General features: G+C 41.5%; 3 protein-coding genes across 4 annotated transcripts in view; 1 reads left to right on the forward strand and 2 right to left on the reverse strand.

Annotated features, from left to right (window-relative positions):
* Positions 1 to 113: 113 nt before the first annotated feature.
* Positions 114 to 5221, reverse strand: ube2s (ubiquitin-conjugating enzyme E2S). Its single transcript, XM_086218301.1, has 4 exons — positions 5032 to 5221; positions 3790 to 3937; positions 2616 to 2806; positions 114 to 2526 (listed from the first exon to the last, which is right to left on the reverse strand). The coding sequence occupies exons 1-4, from the start codon at positions 5032 to 5034 to the stop codon at positions 2158 to 2160; spliced, it is 711 nt and encodes a 236-aa protein (XP_086074427.1). The 5' UTR covers positions 5035 to 5221; the 3' UTR covers positions 114 to 2157.
* A 1911-nt stretch (positions 5222 to 7132) lies between these two features.
* Positions 7133 to 10811, forward strand: josd2 (Josephin domain containing 2). The gene is made up of 4 exons (XM_086218309.1): positions 7133 to 7739; positions 8664 to 8789; positions 8903 to 9097; positions 9334 to 10811. Exons 1-4 carry the CDS (start codon positions 7618 to 7620, stop codon positions 9443 to 9445), a joined length of 555 nt encoding a protein of 184 aa, XP_086074435.1. The 5' UTR covers positions 7133 to 7617; the 3' UTR covers positions 9446 to 10811.
* Positions 10812 to 10879: 68 nt separating this feature from the next.
* ttyh1 (tweety family member 1) overlaps positions 10880 to 18416 on the reverse strand; it is a 23207-nt gene continuing 15670 nt past the window's right edge. Inside the window, exons 8-15 of one of the 2 annotated variants that reach the window (XM_086218305.1) lie at positions 17819 to 17894; positions 17667 to 17722; positions 17292 to 17384; positions 17128 to 17220; positions 16909 to 17048; positions 15196 to 15363; positions 13701 to 13779; positions 10880 to 11966 (exon numbers count right to left, since the gene is read on the reverse strand). In XM_086218305.1, the coding sequence (XP_086074431.1) occupies positions 11883 to 11966; positions 13701 to 13779; positions 15196 to 15363; positions 16909 to 17048; positions 17128 to 17220; positions 17292 to 17384; positions 17667 to 17722; positions 17819 to 17894 (789 nt within the window). In that variant the 3' untranslated portion in view covers positions 10880 to 11882. The remainder of the gene's footprint in view (positions 11967 to 13700; positions 13780 to 15195; positions 15364 to 16908; positions 17049 to 17127; positions 17221 to 17291; positions 17385 to 17666; positions 17723 to 17818; positions 17895 to 18416) is intronic. The other variant, XM_086218306.1, reaches the window with a different exon arrangement.

The following is an 18416-nucleotide window of genomic DNA, read 5'->3' on the forward strand; positions in this document are numbered from 1 at the left end:
TCCATCACAGCAGAGCAGGAGACCACTATAAAACTAAATGAAGCGCTGTTATACGTCACTGTATGATAAAAGCTTCATCCACCAGACTAAATAAAACAAGCCATTTTTTTCATTTCACTTCTCGTATTTCAATGTTTTATTAATTTAAATAATTTAAAATGGACACACACACAAAAAAAAAATCCACCCAACAGTTTGAATGATGGCAGCAGTATCAGGGGAAGCTTGTTCATCTGAATTAAAGACAGAGCTTCAGTGTGTTTCCTTGGGAAATGTAGGCCTGGTGTGCGTTTAACACAGAAGGAAAAAGCTGCCCAAGAACCCACCGCCAGTGCAACGGGTGGGGGAGACAATTTCTATCAAACGTGGAAGTTTTTTGTCTACCTGTGTCTTCTCTTGTACCCCCAGAGGTGGTGTGAGAGCCGGGGTACTCCAGAGCACAGGCTGCTTTATAGGGAGGCGAAGGTAGTTTTAAGCGAGTAACACCACTGTATGTCTAACACACAAAAGATGATTCCATTGTTATTAAAAAAAAAAAAAAGTCTTGCAAACTACCCTAGGAGTCCCTTACAGCCACTGATCTAGGTCTTCATACACAACCACAAGACAGCTGAATATGAACATGGCAATTATAAACAACGTTTTTGAAAATACTGGACAGTGAAATAATTTTAGGGGATTTTTTTTTTAAAAAACAGATTTTTTTTAATGAACGATGACAGGCTGATCCACTGCCAACGCTGTCCATACCTTCACTGCGATCAAACATGGGAAATACAGTTTATAAAGATTATGATTGTATGAAACTTAGACATTCTTTCCAGATGGTGAACCTACTGACTTCTTGCATAACATTGTAAACAACGTTTATCATTTCCTTGCAGCTTATTGTAAAAAAACTGACTTAAAGCTATAGTACGGAACTTTTGTCTCCCCCTACTGGAATTGAGAGTAATCACAACTATATTATATATAAGGGAGACGGAGAGAGAGAGAGAGACAGAGACAGAGACAGAGAATACTTCACCCAAAAAGTGTATTTTGCCTTTCAAGTACACACGTTTAGGTGTCTTCAGTAAATGGATACATTTTATGTACTCCCTGTGTTTCATGACTTGAGAGTTAGCCACCTATACATATAAAGTGGCGCTTGTGGTGACTGATGGCTAACAAGCGCAAAAGTGACCAAAAAAAAGGTACGTTTAGAAACTCAAGAGCATCCTCCAGTAGAATCCACGTTCTTAATCCAATGCTATGCAAAGTAATCATTTGATTTTAGCTCAAGGTGTTTGTAGATTCCTGTACCTGGATTAAAAATAAAGAAAAAAGACCAGAAACATACTGGACGGTGAGCTTCAGAGATCTTGTACAGATGTTTTTTGGGAAGATTTGCTGTTGTTTTGATGCTGTAGCTGGTTTTAGCACTCAGTCTCAGTCTTTAGTTTCAGGCTAAATATACATGGCTGGCTGCTCCTGCATCCTGGAGTCACAAAGAACTGTTAACAAAATTGTCTCTGTGAGCTGAAAACACCAATTTTTAAGAACCCGAAAGGCAAAAAACACTTTTTGGGTGAAATGCCACTTCGGTAAACACTCTCAACTTGCTGGACAAGTCCCTCAATTTAAGGGATGTTCATTTGTGTGTAAAAGTTCAGCACTATAGTTTTAAGTAAAATCCTGGTTTATGCTTGGCGTGAGTTTTGCTGAGCAGTACACAGTACCATCACAGCAGCAATAAGCAATAACTTTAGCTGACATCATGTTCACAGCTTATCCAGGATGATAAAACATCTCATTCATGGACAGACATTAGCGGCCATCTTTGCACAGTGACAACCATTGCAGGCTTCATTCATTCAGAACAGGCCAAGGAAAAATACAACTGATGGCATGATTTTCCCAGTGGTATTTTCTTTCTTTTAAAAAGAGGAACAAATGTCTTTTATCATTGCTTTAGGTACAGAACTTATAAATAAACCAGCAAACGCCAACAGGACAAACTGGTGACAGAGCAAAGGGCAAGGATGAGTACAAAGTGGACAGTCTGATAGGTGGTAGAAATAGTCAAAAGAGGAACGAAAACATCATCAGCACACTTCCATATTTATATACACACTCTTACACACACACACACACACTGAGAATTTTTCTGAGGTATTAAAGTCGCCTCAATGCGCGCTTTTTATCTGCTTTCTTTTTTCCTGCTATATTGTTAGTGCTACTACTACTGTTGCTATTGCTGATGGTCGTACTGGCTCCGTTAGCGCCATTACCCAGAGCTGCTGGAACAGCTGCTGCACTGGGTCCCGCTCTCTTCATAGGGTCACCTGCATGCTTCTTCGGCTGTGGGCCATCATTAGGGTCCTGAGGTGCCCCGGAGGTACCACCAGGCCCGCCCATGGCATGGATCTCTGTGAGAAGTCGAGCACGGGACTCATATTCTGCATAGTCCTCTAAGAGCAAGCGTCCAGCCTCTTCGTTTAAAGCCGACTCCGGGTTAGGATGGATGAGAAGACACTTGATTGTCTGTGGGGGAAACACAGGAGGATATTAAAAAAAACTGCAGCAGAAGCAAACAAACAATCACAAGAACAAAGACTGATGGCGCCTCTTACAAGTAAGACATGTCTGAGGCCGAGTTCGGCCTTCCAGTCCCTCTTCAACACATTGACACAGATCTCTCCTTTGTGACCAACGTTGGGGTGAAAAATCTTGGTCAGGAAATACCCCTTAGGTGGAACAGCAGGGAAGTCCTTGCCGAGGACCAGGCGCATTCGGAAAATGCCACCAGCAAACGGAGTTCCCTCTGTCAAAGCATAAAGAATTCATCACATGAACAGTATGTCCTAGTGGTGCCAATCGTGCTCAAGAAAGAGAAAGAGGGTCACAGAGCAGCAACTTAGTCGGGTGGCAAGGGAAGAAAATCCATTTCATCAACAGGCAATCACAGACCAGTAGGAGCAAACTCCCTCTAGCAATAACAATTAATTTAGGTTACAATGAAAACACAAACTAATAAATGTCACCTGATTGTGTTACCGCTTGAATGAGTAGATTATCGACCACAAGGTGAGATACTGGCAAAGCATAAGTGCATTCTGGCTGCATATCGCTTCTTCTGCTACCAATAATAGCACCAGTACCCAATAAACCTATGTAAGACCAATTATCCCCCCAGGATGGAATTAAAAGGCTGGCAATAAAGTAAAATATTTTGCTGACAAATGGTTATCATGTCATTCAACTACACATTGCTGCAGGGCTGCTAACATGGACAGCAGAGAGTCTGACATGGTGCATGAAAGGTAAAATATGTAATTATATGAGTAATACACAAAAACAAATCAATCTGCGGGTAGCCTTGCAGGCTAAATTTAGCTTTCCATGAAGAACTGGCATTGTAAGTGCAAGGTAATTATATGCAATTATAAAGCAGAATGATTTCATTATATAAATAACTTCACAAATGAGCTATGAGTTTGAAACGAAAAAGGGGAGAGTCATTTAGGAGTGCACACAGACTCATTTTAGTATTAACTGACTCAGAATCATTTTCTTACAAAATGATAATCTATCTGATTCACATCTAAAATTTTTATGTTGCTCTTTTGTGCATCTCCATAATAACTCGAGAATGTCACGGATGGAGATCCTGATGATGCTTCAATAAATTAAAAACAATATAAAGCATTAATCCCAGTGCTAAATTTAGTTGATTTGTACTAAGAAACTTTTGATAAGGAAAACTATTTGATCAGTTTGATAGTAACAGTGCAATCCAGTCCTTACCTGGTCCTTCGATGGCTGTGTGCAGTTCAGTTATATCTTCATCACTGGGATAAATCTTGATCCCCTCAGGCGGGTCTGCTGCTAACGCTGCCACCTCTTTGTATACCAAGCGAAGAACATGAGGGGGCAAATTCTCCACATTGGAGTTCTGACAAGAGACAGGGAAGTGGTAAATTCAATATGTAACACAAGAACTATTGCCAAGTTAAATCTCAATGTTACAGTAAAGCCTTCATGAAAACCTTTAGAGAAATAATCAAGCTAAATACCACTCACATATACCACTGACAGAGGGAGAGGAAATTCACCTTAGTGGACACAAAGTAATAAAATGCACCAATAAACTATGAGTAGAATTCAGTACATTAATCTTAGTGTACATCAACCTTGAAAGGCTTAAAAAAAAACCTTTCAGATCTCCACATTTAATAGATTCTTTTAAACACACCAGAATATGCCAGCAAAACTAACTTTTTCATCTTCATAGGCCAATAGTTTAAAAAGCTTTACGTGTTCATGTTGACTGCACAAATAATGCTACGATTGTTAAATATTGAATACAGTGAAATGAGCCACATAGGTGGATACATTTAAAGAATATTACAGCAGGAGAAAAAAACAATTCTCTATTATAATTGTCACGTTTGTAGTGGATACACTGTAAGTAACGGAACGTTTTACAGGACGTGTTGTTTAGTGATTAAGTTAGCAATTAAGATTATAAAATATGATCTCAAATCAATAAAAAAAATGTAATTTTGCAACCTGAACCACGACAGTATTTTGAATTGAGACAGCAGTTCGTCCATTACCTTCACAAAAGTTTTGTTGTTTTTTTTTCCATTATGAGCTCAAGTTGGAACTTTGGAATTTAACAACATGAAAAACAACAAGCAAACTTGATATTACGATGAAATAGATGACAATTTACTAGCAACAATCCAGTTCCTAGGTAACTTTACATTAGCGTTTCACTGACGTTAGCAACATAGCTTCAATCTGATAATGTTCATGATAAAACTGCGTAGTAGATCTTGGGATTTCATTTAAGATAGTTATTCTGCTTGATATATATAATTAGCGTGAAAATCCTAAATTTCGTATTTTAATTGACGTCAGCAATGGCAGCAAATTGAAATTACCCAAACAAGAAAGCTCGACGGCAGACGACGGCTAACCATCGGATCAAGCTAGCGGCTACTTGCGTTAGCCATTAGCAGTACGCTAACACATCGGACTTACCATCTTCAAAGGAGCTCTGCTAGGGCGAAGGCTGTCTGGCTGGTGTCAGATGTGCGGAGACTTTGATGTGAAGATGAGGTGAAACTAGCTTTTACGAAAACTTATTCAGACCTCTCTGGCTACCGTTCTTTTCTTCTTTACGTTGACACAGGAACAAAAATACAATTCTCAGTTTAACCTACCACCACGAACCAATGGGCATCGTTGTGACTTGAGACGTCAAAAAGTTTAACCAATCGCTGTTTAGCTTTGTTGTTGCGTCATAGTTTTACACCCAATCAGCTACACAAAAGTGAATGCATGAATAATGCTGCTCAGCCGTAGGTCCGTTTGAAAAACTCACACCCCCTTAACGTTGTTGAAAAGAAAGCTCGGCCACATGAGATAAAATTAAGATGCAGAATCATTACTGAAATTAAACATTACGAGAGAGAGTGTACTTTAATTAAAGAGTCATTAATCCACGAACGCACCTTGAAACCGCTGTTAAACAAGAGCATTTGACCGGCGGCCTTTCAAAGTAATAAAAAAGACTTATACCACAGGAAATATGCTGTAAAGACAAATTCTGCAGTAAAACCACAAAAAAAATCGATTTATTAACTCATTATTATAGCAATTAATTGGTTTCTCCTGACAAAACAATCAGTTTACTGTCTTGCTGAAAACTGAAACCCATTCACTAATGTGCAGCTGAACCTATTCAGTGAAACATACTACAGGACTGATTTCACTACAGCATGTAGAGGTTGCTTGATGACCTCCCCAGTCAGATCATTCTTCATATATATTATCAATTTGCAAACCTTAAATCTCACTGGACCTGGAATTCATTTCCCTCCCCAGAGCTGATGGATAGTCTAATAACTGGAAAAAAAAAACCTGCTATCCAAGTTTCATGTGATTTTTTTTTTTAGAGGGAAAAAAACCTGAGCAACTTTCCATAGATTAGACTTAAAGAGCCATAAGCAAGAGTACAACATCTCTGTGTCCAACCTGAATAGCTTCTAGCTTCTCCAGCAGAAAGCATTTACATGAAATATAACCAAAATCACAGCCGATTGTCATCTCGGTAATTTTTTTCCAATAAAAGTTATGAAAGAAATAGATCAAGCTACTTGGAAATTATGTAATTGCTTTATCATATGATGTCTGAAGACCGAAAAGAACTTCTGCTCCCTAAAACTCTGGACTTTGAAGTCTAGTAAAATTGATTTACTCAGCTGAAATGCCCCCTGGAAATAATTGCTGTTACATTGACATTTCCAGATGACCTGGGCTGTAGTACTACAAAATTCCATAACAGTGTCTGGCAAATCATTACCTATTCAGCCACTGCAATTCGATCACATTACTGTTATGGCAGATTTGTGTTAAAGTTGCATGTTAAATAATCCCAGCATTCCTGGTTGGATTTCAACTGTGCTTCTATCTCCCCTCTTTTCCTATCTGTGTTTTTTGCTGTTACTTTCCAATAAAGTCAAAAAACAAGAAAATGATCATTATCACTGAATTATAGTTTCACATCATACTTGAACACAACACAACATCCAATAGCCATTCAAGGCAGGTGCTGGACTAATGACAACTGGTAAACAAGAAAAGTATGCGCAAGGTGCCTCCTTTTACATGCAAATTATAGGTGCATCCCCATGAGTGACATTTTGAGCTCTTCTGTGGAGTTCTTAGAGCCTGGAGTCAATAATCAGAGCCAGTCTGAAGAAGATCATCAGGCCTGTAAAGGTCATTCATGAGGATGCACCAGCACATCCCACATAAAAGAAGTACATGTGCAGACGAACTTCATTTCATGTGGAGCCAATTTAAGGTTCGGGAAGCTGGTTGGACCATCACATCTCCCAAACAGGGGCAAATATTCCCTACAGCCATTTAGGTTATGGGGTAATTTTAATCAAGCTGGTAAAATTAAATAAAAATACATGAAGTCAAGAATATGATTTTAGTGTTACATTTTCATCTCCAGTAGGCCATTTTTTTAATCAACATCAATAACCAGTCTGAACACAAGAGGGCGCTTCAACACAACGTCCATAATTGTAAGATGAAAGAAGATTCTAACGGGTTGAATGATTTAAGTGAAGCGTGCATAAAAAAACAACAACACGTGTGTTCCTTATGACATTTAATTTTCTACTTGTATCATATTAACTTAACGGAATCAAATCACAGGTTTTCCAGTGCTCTCATGAATACCGTGGACGGGCGTGACAGCCGCGCATCAACAACACAACAATAACAACGGCTCACTTCCGGTTTCTGGATGTAGCTGTCAGGCTCAAGCATCTTTTTAACTGGGAAAACGAAGAATCGCTTTATCAGCAGGTCGTTTTCCCTGACATTGTTTGCAGCGGTTTATTTTGCCGTTAAAACGCCACAAACGGAGCTATAATCGGTCAGCTGCGGTTTAGTTTAGCCTTCGCTGTGGTGAGCTAACGACTTTAGAGCGAGCGCTGCTGTTAGCGTGTTTGAATGGGTAGCGGCTCTGTTTGCTAGCTGGTGCTAACGTAGCTGGAGTGGTAGTTCGGCTGTCATACTTCTCCGTGCCTGTGTGTTGTAAGCATTATTATGAGCGAAGGAGACGTGTTTCATGAGAAGCAACGACTGGAGCTCTGCGCGATTCATGCACTTAACAACGTGCTGCAGGAGCGGGTGTTCACCAAGGAGACAGCCGATGACATCTGTAAACGGTAGGATAACACTTTTATTTCGCAGCGGTGTGTTTTTATACCAGCATAGCAATTTCTGTATCAACCAGTGAAAGTGTGAAGCAGAAAAACACAGTCAACAACAACAAGGGGCGTTGCTCAGAAACCTGCCTCTGGAGGGAATCTGAGTCTCCCCCCCCCCCCCCTACATTTTTGTCTTTGCGCCTCTGTTTCTGCTGCCTCTTCATTTTTGTCTCACTTCGAATTTGCTTTACGAAAAAAAGAACAACATAATTTGAAATTACGTTGTATTTGCTTTAATATTTGGCCTGTTTTTTTTATTTTTGATAAGTTATTAATTAGTTATGTACTAGATCTGGTGGGCCAGATCAAACGCTATGGCGGGCTCAGTTTGGCCCCCCAGGCTCCACACAGCCCATTTTGGACACTTTAATTGCAAAACTAAAAATACCTTGTCTCCATTTCATAAACAGTGTTTGATAACCATATTTGAAGGAACATTGCAAAAAAAAGTAATTAAGTCAATCGAATTGGCCAGAAATAAAACGTACAACAAACTCGAGATAACAACAATTTAAGACCAAAATGTTGATAAAGGACTTTCCGCAGCCCACAACGTCCTGCATCAGTCAGGTAGACCTTGTGTACTGTACTGTACACTGTGGTCTGATAATTAAATTAAACTAGTCAAACTGACCACAAGACAAGTGACAATCTGAATGTTTTATCATCCTGGCTGAAGAATGGGAATCCCTTTAGCCTCAATAAAAAAAAGAGAGTTATAACATCCTAGAAAAGCTAAATCATTTAATCCCATTATGAGATGTACACATAGAGATGAGAGCACAGAAGTCCTCCCAGAGCTCCGATTCCTCGTGTTTGAACGATGGCCATCCAACACAAGCTGGATTTTACTGTTAAACTATTACATCTCTCTGTCTGCAGGCTGGCCCCTCAGTGTGTGGTGAATCCCCATCGGTCAGTGTTAGGAACGGGAAACTACGATGTCAACGTCATCATGGCGGCGCTCCAGAGCAGGGAGCTGGCTGCTGTGTGGTGGGACAAACGCAGGTGGGTGACAGCAAGCAGAGCACATGATGAAATACTCTTCATATTTATTTGACCATGAATATCTCATGGTAGAAGTCCTTTTCAGCACCTTCTTTCACCCTCTTTTTCTGCAGGACGGTTCAGAGTCTTTGCATGTCCAAGGTTCAGGGTTTCATTCTCAATGTCCCCTCACGTGTTTCACTCGGGATTGTGTCCCTCCCACTTCGGCGGCGGCACTGGCTCGCTGTCCGTCAGGTTAACGGGCAGTACTACAATCTGGACTCCAAACTAAAGAGTCCGGTCTGCATCGGAGGAGAAGCAGAACTACGGTAAGAATGAAGAAAATCAAAATTTCTCAGTAAACATGTGATGTGTGAGCATTTGCTTTGGCCCTGATTTGCTGCTGGAGCCTTCTCAGCCAGTGACTCACCCTATATGAGTGATCACATGGGGCTTACCTCACCTCACTGTTTGTTTGTGTCTCATAATCTGGCCTCTGTCTGTGTCTACATAGGTCTAAACTGTTTGCTTTTCTTCTCTCCCTCATCCCTCCTTTTTGTCTCAGTGTATTTCTCAGTGAGCAGCTTTCTCAGGACGTGGCAGAGATGCTCCTGGTAGTCCCCCGGGAGGTGGAGGAGGACGGTTCCTGGCTTGATACTGACAATGCTAAGAAGTGATAGCTTGGAACGAGGACATTACTCTACATAGCATGGAAAGAAAACTCCTCTGGGATAAAGACTTTTTTAAACAAAACAAAAAAAACAAACACCTCATCACAGAAAAGTCTTCAGGGAACGCACTAAAAAACATTTAATATTCTACATATTGAGGAAATTCCAAAGAGAAGCAAAGATGGGTGTGTTCTCCTGAAATGAAGGTCTGACGATTGTAACAGCTCTAAAGCTCCGACTCTGCCCTGACCCACGTTTGGTACCTTTGTTTTTAACTCTGGGAGTGAATCTTTGAAGCAAATTTGACCACAGTTGAGGTGACTTATGATGGAAATTTCTCTGTTTGGTAGTAGAGGGCATAGTGTTCGTGCATGGGGGGAAAAAAAGTGTCTGCAATAAGGATTATTAAAAAAAAAAAAAACTTGAAGAAATGGCTGAATTAGATTAGCCGTGTCAGATACAGTTGCTGTGGCCAAAATTAGATCCTGGTGTGACGTCTCCGTACGAGCTGGTCAAAATATACATGACTTGTCAGGCAGAACCTGAGTGGTTCCCCAATCTCCTATGCACTGCAGTTCCATTACTTTGCACTGTTTGTCGTCGTGTGTGTTCGTGTAGACACAGATGGTGTCGCTGTGTGAGGCTTTGAAGGATAAAACCAGTGTCTTTGCTTGTTTTAAGACATTTAATGCCACTTTCTAGCCATTTCTCACAAACCTGTCACTTACAGAAAGGGTTTGAGATTCATCCCCACTGAAATAAGATAACCTCCTGACGTTACTTGTACTTTTGATGCTGGATGCCTTTATAAGATCATGATGATGTTCTTTGATCCCAAAGACAGCCGACTTAATCCGAGATGGCCTAATATTGCTGTTTTACATAACATCAGCTACATCATACTGTATACAAGAAAACGGTTCATCCTGAGTCATTTATTAGTTTCTGACCTTTGACATGTAGGAAAAACAATCAAATTCTACCCGCACTGCTGTATCTCTAACAGTACCATCACCAAATCACACACATCCAGGCTGTTCTGCAGGATATTCTTCCACCTCCATTCACTGAACCGTAGGATGATGATGATGATGCTTTGACACGACTAAATGCTCATCGTGGAATGACAGAGACCTCACGCAGGTGTTGGGGTTCATACTCGCGCTGCTGTAAATGACTCAAACATGTAAAGACACTGGTGCTGTGACTGTATAACCTTTATGTCTGTATTCAGTCTCTCTTATTGATCTATGCATATCCAAAATAATAGGAACACTGTCTCTTTTTCACACTAGTGGCTGACTGATGCATAAACCTGTGCTCAGAGGTTCATAATATTGAATTATTTATATTAAACTTGGACCTTGTGTTTTAAAACAAAATAAGTCTCCTATGAATCGTGTTTGCTTGCATCGACTGGAAGACACGAGTAGCTGAGCGTACGGTTATTGAAGTTATTTTTTATTTATATTAGACTCTTGAGTGTAAAAGGATGCCATTCAAAAGGAGCATTGATAATACCATACAAACTCAATTCAAGGGTTAACAAGGTCAGCTGGCAAGGAAGGGGGATTCAATGAAATCTCCAACATACCAAACCATATATACACAAAACATCTCGGAGAGATCTCAGAAACCCAACGCTATACATCGTTATTATTGCTAGTTACGGTAGGGCTACTGCAGCACCAGTAGCAAGAATCATATTGCTATGTGCCTGCATGGGATTTGTAGTTCTCCCCTCTCAAGACTTGAGTTGTAGTTCTCCATTCAGTCATTAATACATGGTATTGGTAGTCCTCAAGTTGTTCTTTTTTTTTTTTAAGAGCAAATGTTGATGATAATTATTAGGATATCGACAGTGAAATATACAGAATACCATAAGGTAATACACAGAAAATACAGAATTGCCACCTATAAAAAGTAATAATAAAAAAATTATACCAAGTGAAGGAACTGCATAACCATTCACAGAAAAAAAGTGTCTTGTTGCTACGTGCCAGTGCTTTTCTACAACAATATTTATATAAAAGAAAAACTTGAAAATGAATCGGTGGTACTGATACAATTAAGAAAATAAAACTACAACGTAGTAACGTCAATACCATTCTGACTTGCCTCACCACTGTTCACAGTTTACACAGAGTTTGGACAGACAAGGGGAACGAATTTAGACCAAACGGCTCATATCTTTCCTATCAGCAAGATCTCTGTCGGGTACGTCAACAGTCCATTTAATCCTGTTTTCTTTTAAGTGCTTCTAAGAGTAATAACACTCAGTGGTACTGACGTTACACACTTTGATTCCACACCTAGCATTCAGTTTATTTTAGATTAGTTCTTTTTTCATTTAAAGTGTCCATTCATATGAAAATTAAACTTTTTTTTCTATACATTTCCTAACAAAAAATAATAATAATAATCATAATCATAATAATAATAATTAACGTGAATACAGGTTCCTTGAATGGGCAGGGTTGGGGTGTGATTGACTTCCCCCGTAACCAGTCAGCATGCTGGGAGAGTACTGCACGTCCAGGAAACCCATCAGGAGAAGACCAGTGGAGGAGGTCCGGAGGTGGATTTAAGTGATGGAATGATAAGAAGAGAAGAGCAGAAAATATGTTAGTCACCTGTATAAAGAGTGAGAGACAGAAAGAGCGCGAGAGAGAGAGAGGGCAAACTAGCGGTGAGCCAGTTGTATCTGTCACAGACGTATCGATATCGGAGTACATGCTGGCTGATGTTGTCTGGTTTTATGTAAATGATTAAATGCAGCTAAGAATTCAACAGTAGTAAGTTGACATTAGTTCTAATATGAGCATGACCTGCTGCTCACATGTCCATCCATCCATCCATTTTCTTCTGCTTATTCCTGTTAAGGCTGGAGCCCATCCCAGCGGCTACGGGCGAGAGGCAGGGTTCACCCTGGACAGGTCACCAGTCCATGGCAGGGCCAACACATAGAGACAGACAACCATTCACACTCACAGTCACACCTACGGTCAATTTAGAGTATCAATCAGCCTCGTCCTCTCTTGATGTCTTTGGACTGTGGGAGGAGGCTGGAGTACCAGAGAGAACCCACACAGGAACAGGGAGAACACGCAGACTCCACACAGAAAGATCCTGTACCTGAGCCAGGACTCAAACCCGGAACCTTCTTGCTGTGAGGCAACAGTGCTGAGCACTGCATCACTGTACCACTGCTCACATGTGCATGAAGTATAAATATATAACACAGAACTACAAATTAGACTGTTTTGCATGACGACACCTTTTGCTTTGGATTCTTTACATACATTTGGCAAAAAATTCTTTAAAGAGTATCAACCAGTATATCCACTTTTATATTTTTCACTCCCTGATAAAATGATCTAGCTTTGATAACACACATCCACCATGTGACCAGCAGGCATTGATTATGTCTTGAAGATTTTTCAAATAAAACTTGTAAGAGGGGAAGAAATCATCATAATGAATTTTAGGGTTGCTTTCCTTCATTCCCTCTCAGAAGTAACAGATAGTTCAGATGTGTGATTCTGTGATTGAAAGATCAGATTCTCTTAATGGGGGGTCGCAGCTACATCTGAGCTACATCGGCTCAGGTTTCATGGCAAGACCGAGGTAGGGAGCTGATGACAGAGCTGATGTCTGGACAAAACTCCTGACTCCCTCTGCAGGAACACCATGAGGTGTAGTTTTTCAAAACTGTCAGACCTAATTTAATTTTTTTAAAAAACAAAAACTTTTCCAGGCTTAGAAATTGCTACTTTCATGTTCCATGTCTTTTACAATCCTGCTTAACTGGGAAAATGCAAACATGTTGAAACGGAAAGTAAAACAGACATTGTTAAACACATCAATAAGGCCACATTTTGGTAAATTGATTTCTATGATATCATGAAAGTGTTTTAAGTGTTTGAAAAGGTTCGTAATGCAATTGTCCTTTTGTAAAAATTCATTTTGACTGGTATCGAAAAAGCACCTCTCAGGGACCGTCATCACAGTCGAGATCGTTTTTAAAACATCCGCAGCTTTACAATCAACATGGTATTTGGAATAACCACATAATAAGACCCTCTAAACGTTTCTGCACGTTTTGCATGAATGTAGCAAACAGAAGGAGAGGCCACCCCCGAGGTCGACGCCCCCGTCACCACATGAGTCCGCCTTCTACTGATTAAAGAGAGCATGTGCACTGGCAGCAATGATAAAATGGCACAGATTGTGATGGTGTCACAAGAACAGAGGAACTCACAGAGGGGGGTGGGGACTGCCTGTCAGTCAAGGGTAGGCTCTCATAGCCAGGGTTGCCATTGGAGGAAACGTTTGGAGTCCTGTATCGAGATAGAAAGAGACAAGGACAGAAGAGAGGGAGAGGAGGAGGAGGAGGAGGAGTGGGGAATGAAGAAGAGAGGGAAACGGGTGAGAAACATTGAGAAAGACAAAGGGGACGAGGTGGGGGTAAGCCACAGGGCGACGGGAGTCAAGGACAGGTAAAAGGGAAGAAGGAGAAAGAGCGGTTAGAAATATAGTGTGTAAAAATACAGCGCTGATCAGAACTAGCAGGTATTAGTAGCAGCAGGGCTGGAGGAAGGCACTGGGAGCACCAGCAGCAGGCCAACAGTCCACTCCTGACTGGAGATGCAGGATTTATTCAATAATCTGCAGCTACATGCACTTAGGGAGGTGTGTTTGACTCACCAGTCACATTTCAGCTGTAATGATGTTTCTCTGATGAATGCATTTATCTGCATGATAAACCCCAGAGAGCTTTTAACGCAGTCCAGAGCAGACTCCATTTAAGAGGAGAGGACTGGGTTTTTAATGCTAGCTAGAGTTTCTGAGCCTTGCTAGTTTGGTCAGTCCTGTATGTGTGTTGTTATGAAATCAGTTAGCGCTAACTAGGGCTTAGTGAGGGAGAAAGGGCAAAAATATATAAAAATGATAAAACGGTGGAGGAAAAAAAAGGGAAGCAAGAGGAGTCATGAAGAGCAAATAGCGAGGACAAATCAGAGGAAGTCATCTGAGAGATTTGGAGACACAGTGAGCAGACAGATGATGCAGGAGGAGGGGCGTGTGTGAGGGTGGGGGTGGAGGGGTTACCTATAGTCAACCTGAGCTTCACATCGGCGGAGTTTTTACAAGCGCGGCCTCGTCAATGACACCCTCCCCCCAACACAGCAGTAGTCTACTACTGTTTAGGAGACAGGACGCCATTTGAGACAAGATCTGTGACATGAGCGAGCGGCCTACATCGTCTGTCCTGAAAACACTTGACAGACGAATAGACAGACACACAGACAGACAGACAGACCTCTGGAGTTGTGTCTGTTTCTCTGCCTACACTGGAGTCCATATTGACCTGTCTGTGTGTCTGTCTGCAATGCATGTGTTGAACTGACAGCTCTGTGCATTTGGACTAATCCTACAAGTCTATATATAGACAGGAATGTGTAAACATAGCTGACTATTCTATACTCAAACTAATCTGTCAAATGAAGCTGTGTGTGCATGTTGTCTTTAACAGAAGACTATGTGTTATAGAGTGTTATATAATCAGTCTATGAATTATCAGTGTTGTAGCTCTACATCCTGGACTTTTAATCCCTGATCTGTGGCGCAGGAGGACTAGGTGGCCGATAAATACAAGCGTGAAGCTTCAACGGTACCCAAAGGCAACCTTCTCCTCCTGCTGCTTGACCCTTCTGTCTGTCTGTCTGTCTGTGTGACTGTGTGTCTGTGTTACTCACGGGAGGGGCGGCGCGCTAGAAAAGGGGGGTGTCCACCCGGCCCCCGGGTAATTATAGAAGGGGGCCATTGCCCCTCGCTGAGACCCCGAGGCCGTCTGTCTACGTGCCTGATGGGAGGTGAAGGGGTCCTCACTCTCGCTGTCCGAGTCTTCGTACTCTTCTGAATCGCTGATGTCAGCCATGAAAGAGAAAGAGAGAAAGAGAAGATGTGTGAGAGCAGAGGAGTGACGGGTAAAACTTCGTCTTCATACTTAATGTATTCATTTGGAGAAGCTGAGCAGCCTTGCTAGCTCATTAGCCACCTTGAAAAGGCCTTTTTAATGTCTTAAGAGCAGTAGCGTGATGCACTTGTGTTCAATGGTTTGGCACAACTTGTTTTCTGTCTCCTTTGGTGTCGTGTACGTGCCGTTTCCTCCACCAAGTTGGTGATGTGATCACTGGCATGTGGCTGGTAGTTTGTTAACATGATCTCTCAGAAACTAGAGGACAGATTTAATTGATATTGGGTGGAAAGTCCTGAGAGGATCTTCGGAGCATTTTTCTGGAAGGAACAGTCTGGCACATTGAAGTCATGCTGATTGTCAGACCTATTTTGATATAACGGCCGATAACTCAGAAAAATGTGAGCATTTTTTGATGACTGAAATCAAAAACCCATAAAACATCTGTGATTATTTGTCCTCTCTGATTGATTTGTAGTTTTGAATATTTTTTTTAGCCTTTATTATACTTTATTCTATGTCACTTGCACAATCAATCTGTAACTCTTAAGAATAATGCAAGACAAATGTGATCATTATTATAGTTACTTATTCTGTATACTTATTATTTAGTTATCTTCACTATTGCTTGGACACTGAAATATAAAATGGGATGAGATGCATGATTCGGATTTTGCAGATTATGTATTAAACCACAGTCATTCACCAAAGAAAAGCCCTGAGCTACAGATGTGCTCAAGAAGAAGCACTCGTGATAACAATAGGTAATTATAATGTGCATTCCAATATATTTTTGGAATAGCCAAACAAATCATACAAATTCTGACTATTAGCTGGTAACACAGAAGGTCTAAACAAATCCTGCAGACCCAATTAGAGAATGTTTAAAAGCTGGTTGAAAAGAAAGTCCTTTTACATAGAATTCATTTCAGATTCATGTTTGTGTCTGCAACTCAGAATGAGAAATAAGGTTTTGAGTTGATGTTGGCAATTCTAATTTTCCAGAAAACTTTTTAGGAGGTTGTTTATAAAAACGCCACAGGTTTTTCAAGGTGCTTTTCTATTCATTTTTAGGTCTAAATGGGTTAAGCTGCTCTAAGATTTTCATCCGACAGTGTGATTTAACGCATGATGATATTCCTCAGTCATAAATAATTACTTTATATCACGGGAGGCAGCCAAAACTTTGCTTGTGAAACTTCCAACCCAATATTTTACAGTGCTGTTTACTTTCCCCATTTGTACGCCAGATAGTAAATATTTATGAGAAGAGGCATTCGGATACATTTCGTGATGCGCTTGTGTAACATCCTCACCGACGTTGTGTAACAAGATAGACAGAACTTGCGCTGCCTGCCAAGGTGGTTTCCAACTACAGCTCAGTTTGAGTGTATGAAGCTAGCCAGGTTCTGCTTCTTTGTTTTGTTTGATTTTTTTTTTTAAAATGATGCACTACACGTGATTCTGTGTCGGCGTTTCCTGCGGCTCTCACCTGGGGAAGCTCCTCCAGGCACCGGGCAGAGAGCAGAGGATAGCAGTGAAGGCCAGCGCAGACAGGAAGGAGTAAAGGGAGAGGTAGAGTAATCCCTCCATCCCATCATAGCACAGCCCTTTCAGGGAGTCGATATAGTCCTGAAATTCAAGATAAGCAAAGAATGAAATAAGAAGCCTGGTGATGAACTAGAACTGATCGACAGGGACTTTCCTTTACCTTGTTCAGACCTCGACAGTTCAGAAGGGCCACCAGCTGATGAAAGTTGCCCTCTGTTGAATTGAGTATCTGCTGAACATCCCTGAGTGATTTCTGTGATTATAAAACAAATATCAACATGACTGCAGCCCACATGTGGGAAATTTCCTGAGTATATATCATACCTCAGCTTTGGGGAACTGTGGAAGAGCATTTCTATCCAGGCTGGAGAGGTGTGTGTGGATGTTGGACAGCGCCCTCTGTGACTGGGTGAGCAGCTGAAGCCGACAAGGACGTAAAATTAAGACTTTTTTTAAACACTGCATTATCGCTCAAATACATCATTAATATGCAGAGTGTAGCGAGCTATGTAGAAAACCATGTCAGCACAGGACATCTAGCAACAGCTGTGCATCCGACCCCCAAATAATTTGTCCTTAAGCACCCTTGAATGAGTGGGACATACAATCTGCTCGCTCACTTCAAATCACGCAGGGTGTCAGCTAAATGCCTGCAATGTTATATAGATGAGACGTGTGAACTGACAGAGGTCATGTTACCTGCTGGAACGGGCTGTTCATGCGCCTGCTGCAGGTCAGGTAATAATCCAGAACATCTGATAAAGCCAGACAGAAGAGAAGCAACATGGGAATATTAATCTGATGGCGAGTGATTAAGATGATCATGAAAGAGGAACAAACTTCCACTGTACCTGGGCTGGTCCCAGTGTTGAAGTTTGTGGAGTTCAGGATAAACGAGTTTGGATCTGAGCAAAAGTCACTGAGCGCCTGAGTGACAGGGCGAGCGTGGAAGACCGGGAGGGGGGGGGGGGGGGGGTCAAAGAGAGAAAACAGCAGGGCAGATGAGGGAGCATGAGAGAAAAGCCATCACAAGTTAGACACACTGACCGACTGACATACTTCCCCTCAGACATGTGACTGCAGCTCACAGGATGCTGGCGCAAATCGATTTGCTGCCGTCAACATATCTTTCCATTAGCTTACATCACCCCCCCACCCTCTTTTTTCCATATCATACCTATACATCACTGCACCCTGGAGCCCATTAATACACAGGATGCACTCAGTTCACCCAACCAAAACACTCACCCCACCAGAAGAGGGAGTGAGAGCCACACAGAGCTGGTGAGGGGGGGGCAGTGGCGAATTGAGCCGGCCCACAGCTGACCCTTTGTTTCCTTGCCAGTGACTACGGACAGAGCAGCTCTGTGTGGACCCACAGGCCTTGGGACATCTCCAGCCAGCTCCACTTGACACAAAATGGGCAGCGGTGCAGAAAAACAGTCACCA

This window comes from Aulostomus chinensis, chromosome 11 (genome assembly GCF_037954235.1).
Source record: "Aulostomus chinensis isolate RoL2024-O1b breed Wild chromosome 11, RoL_Achi_v1.0, whole genome shotgun sequence".
Taxonomy (NCBI): domain Eukaryota; kingdom Metazoa; phylum Chordata; class Actinopteri; order Syngnathiformes; family Aulostomidae; genus Aulostomus; species Aulostomus chinensis.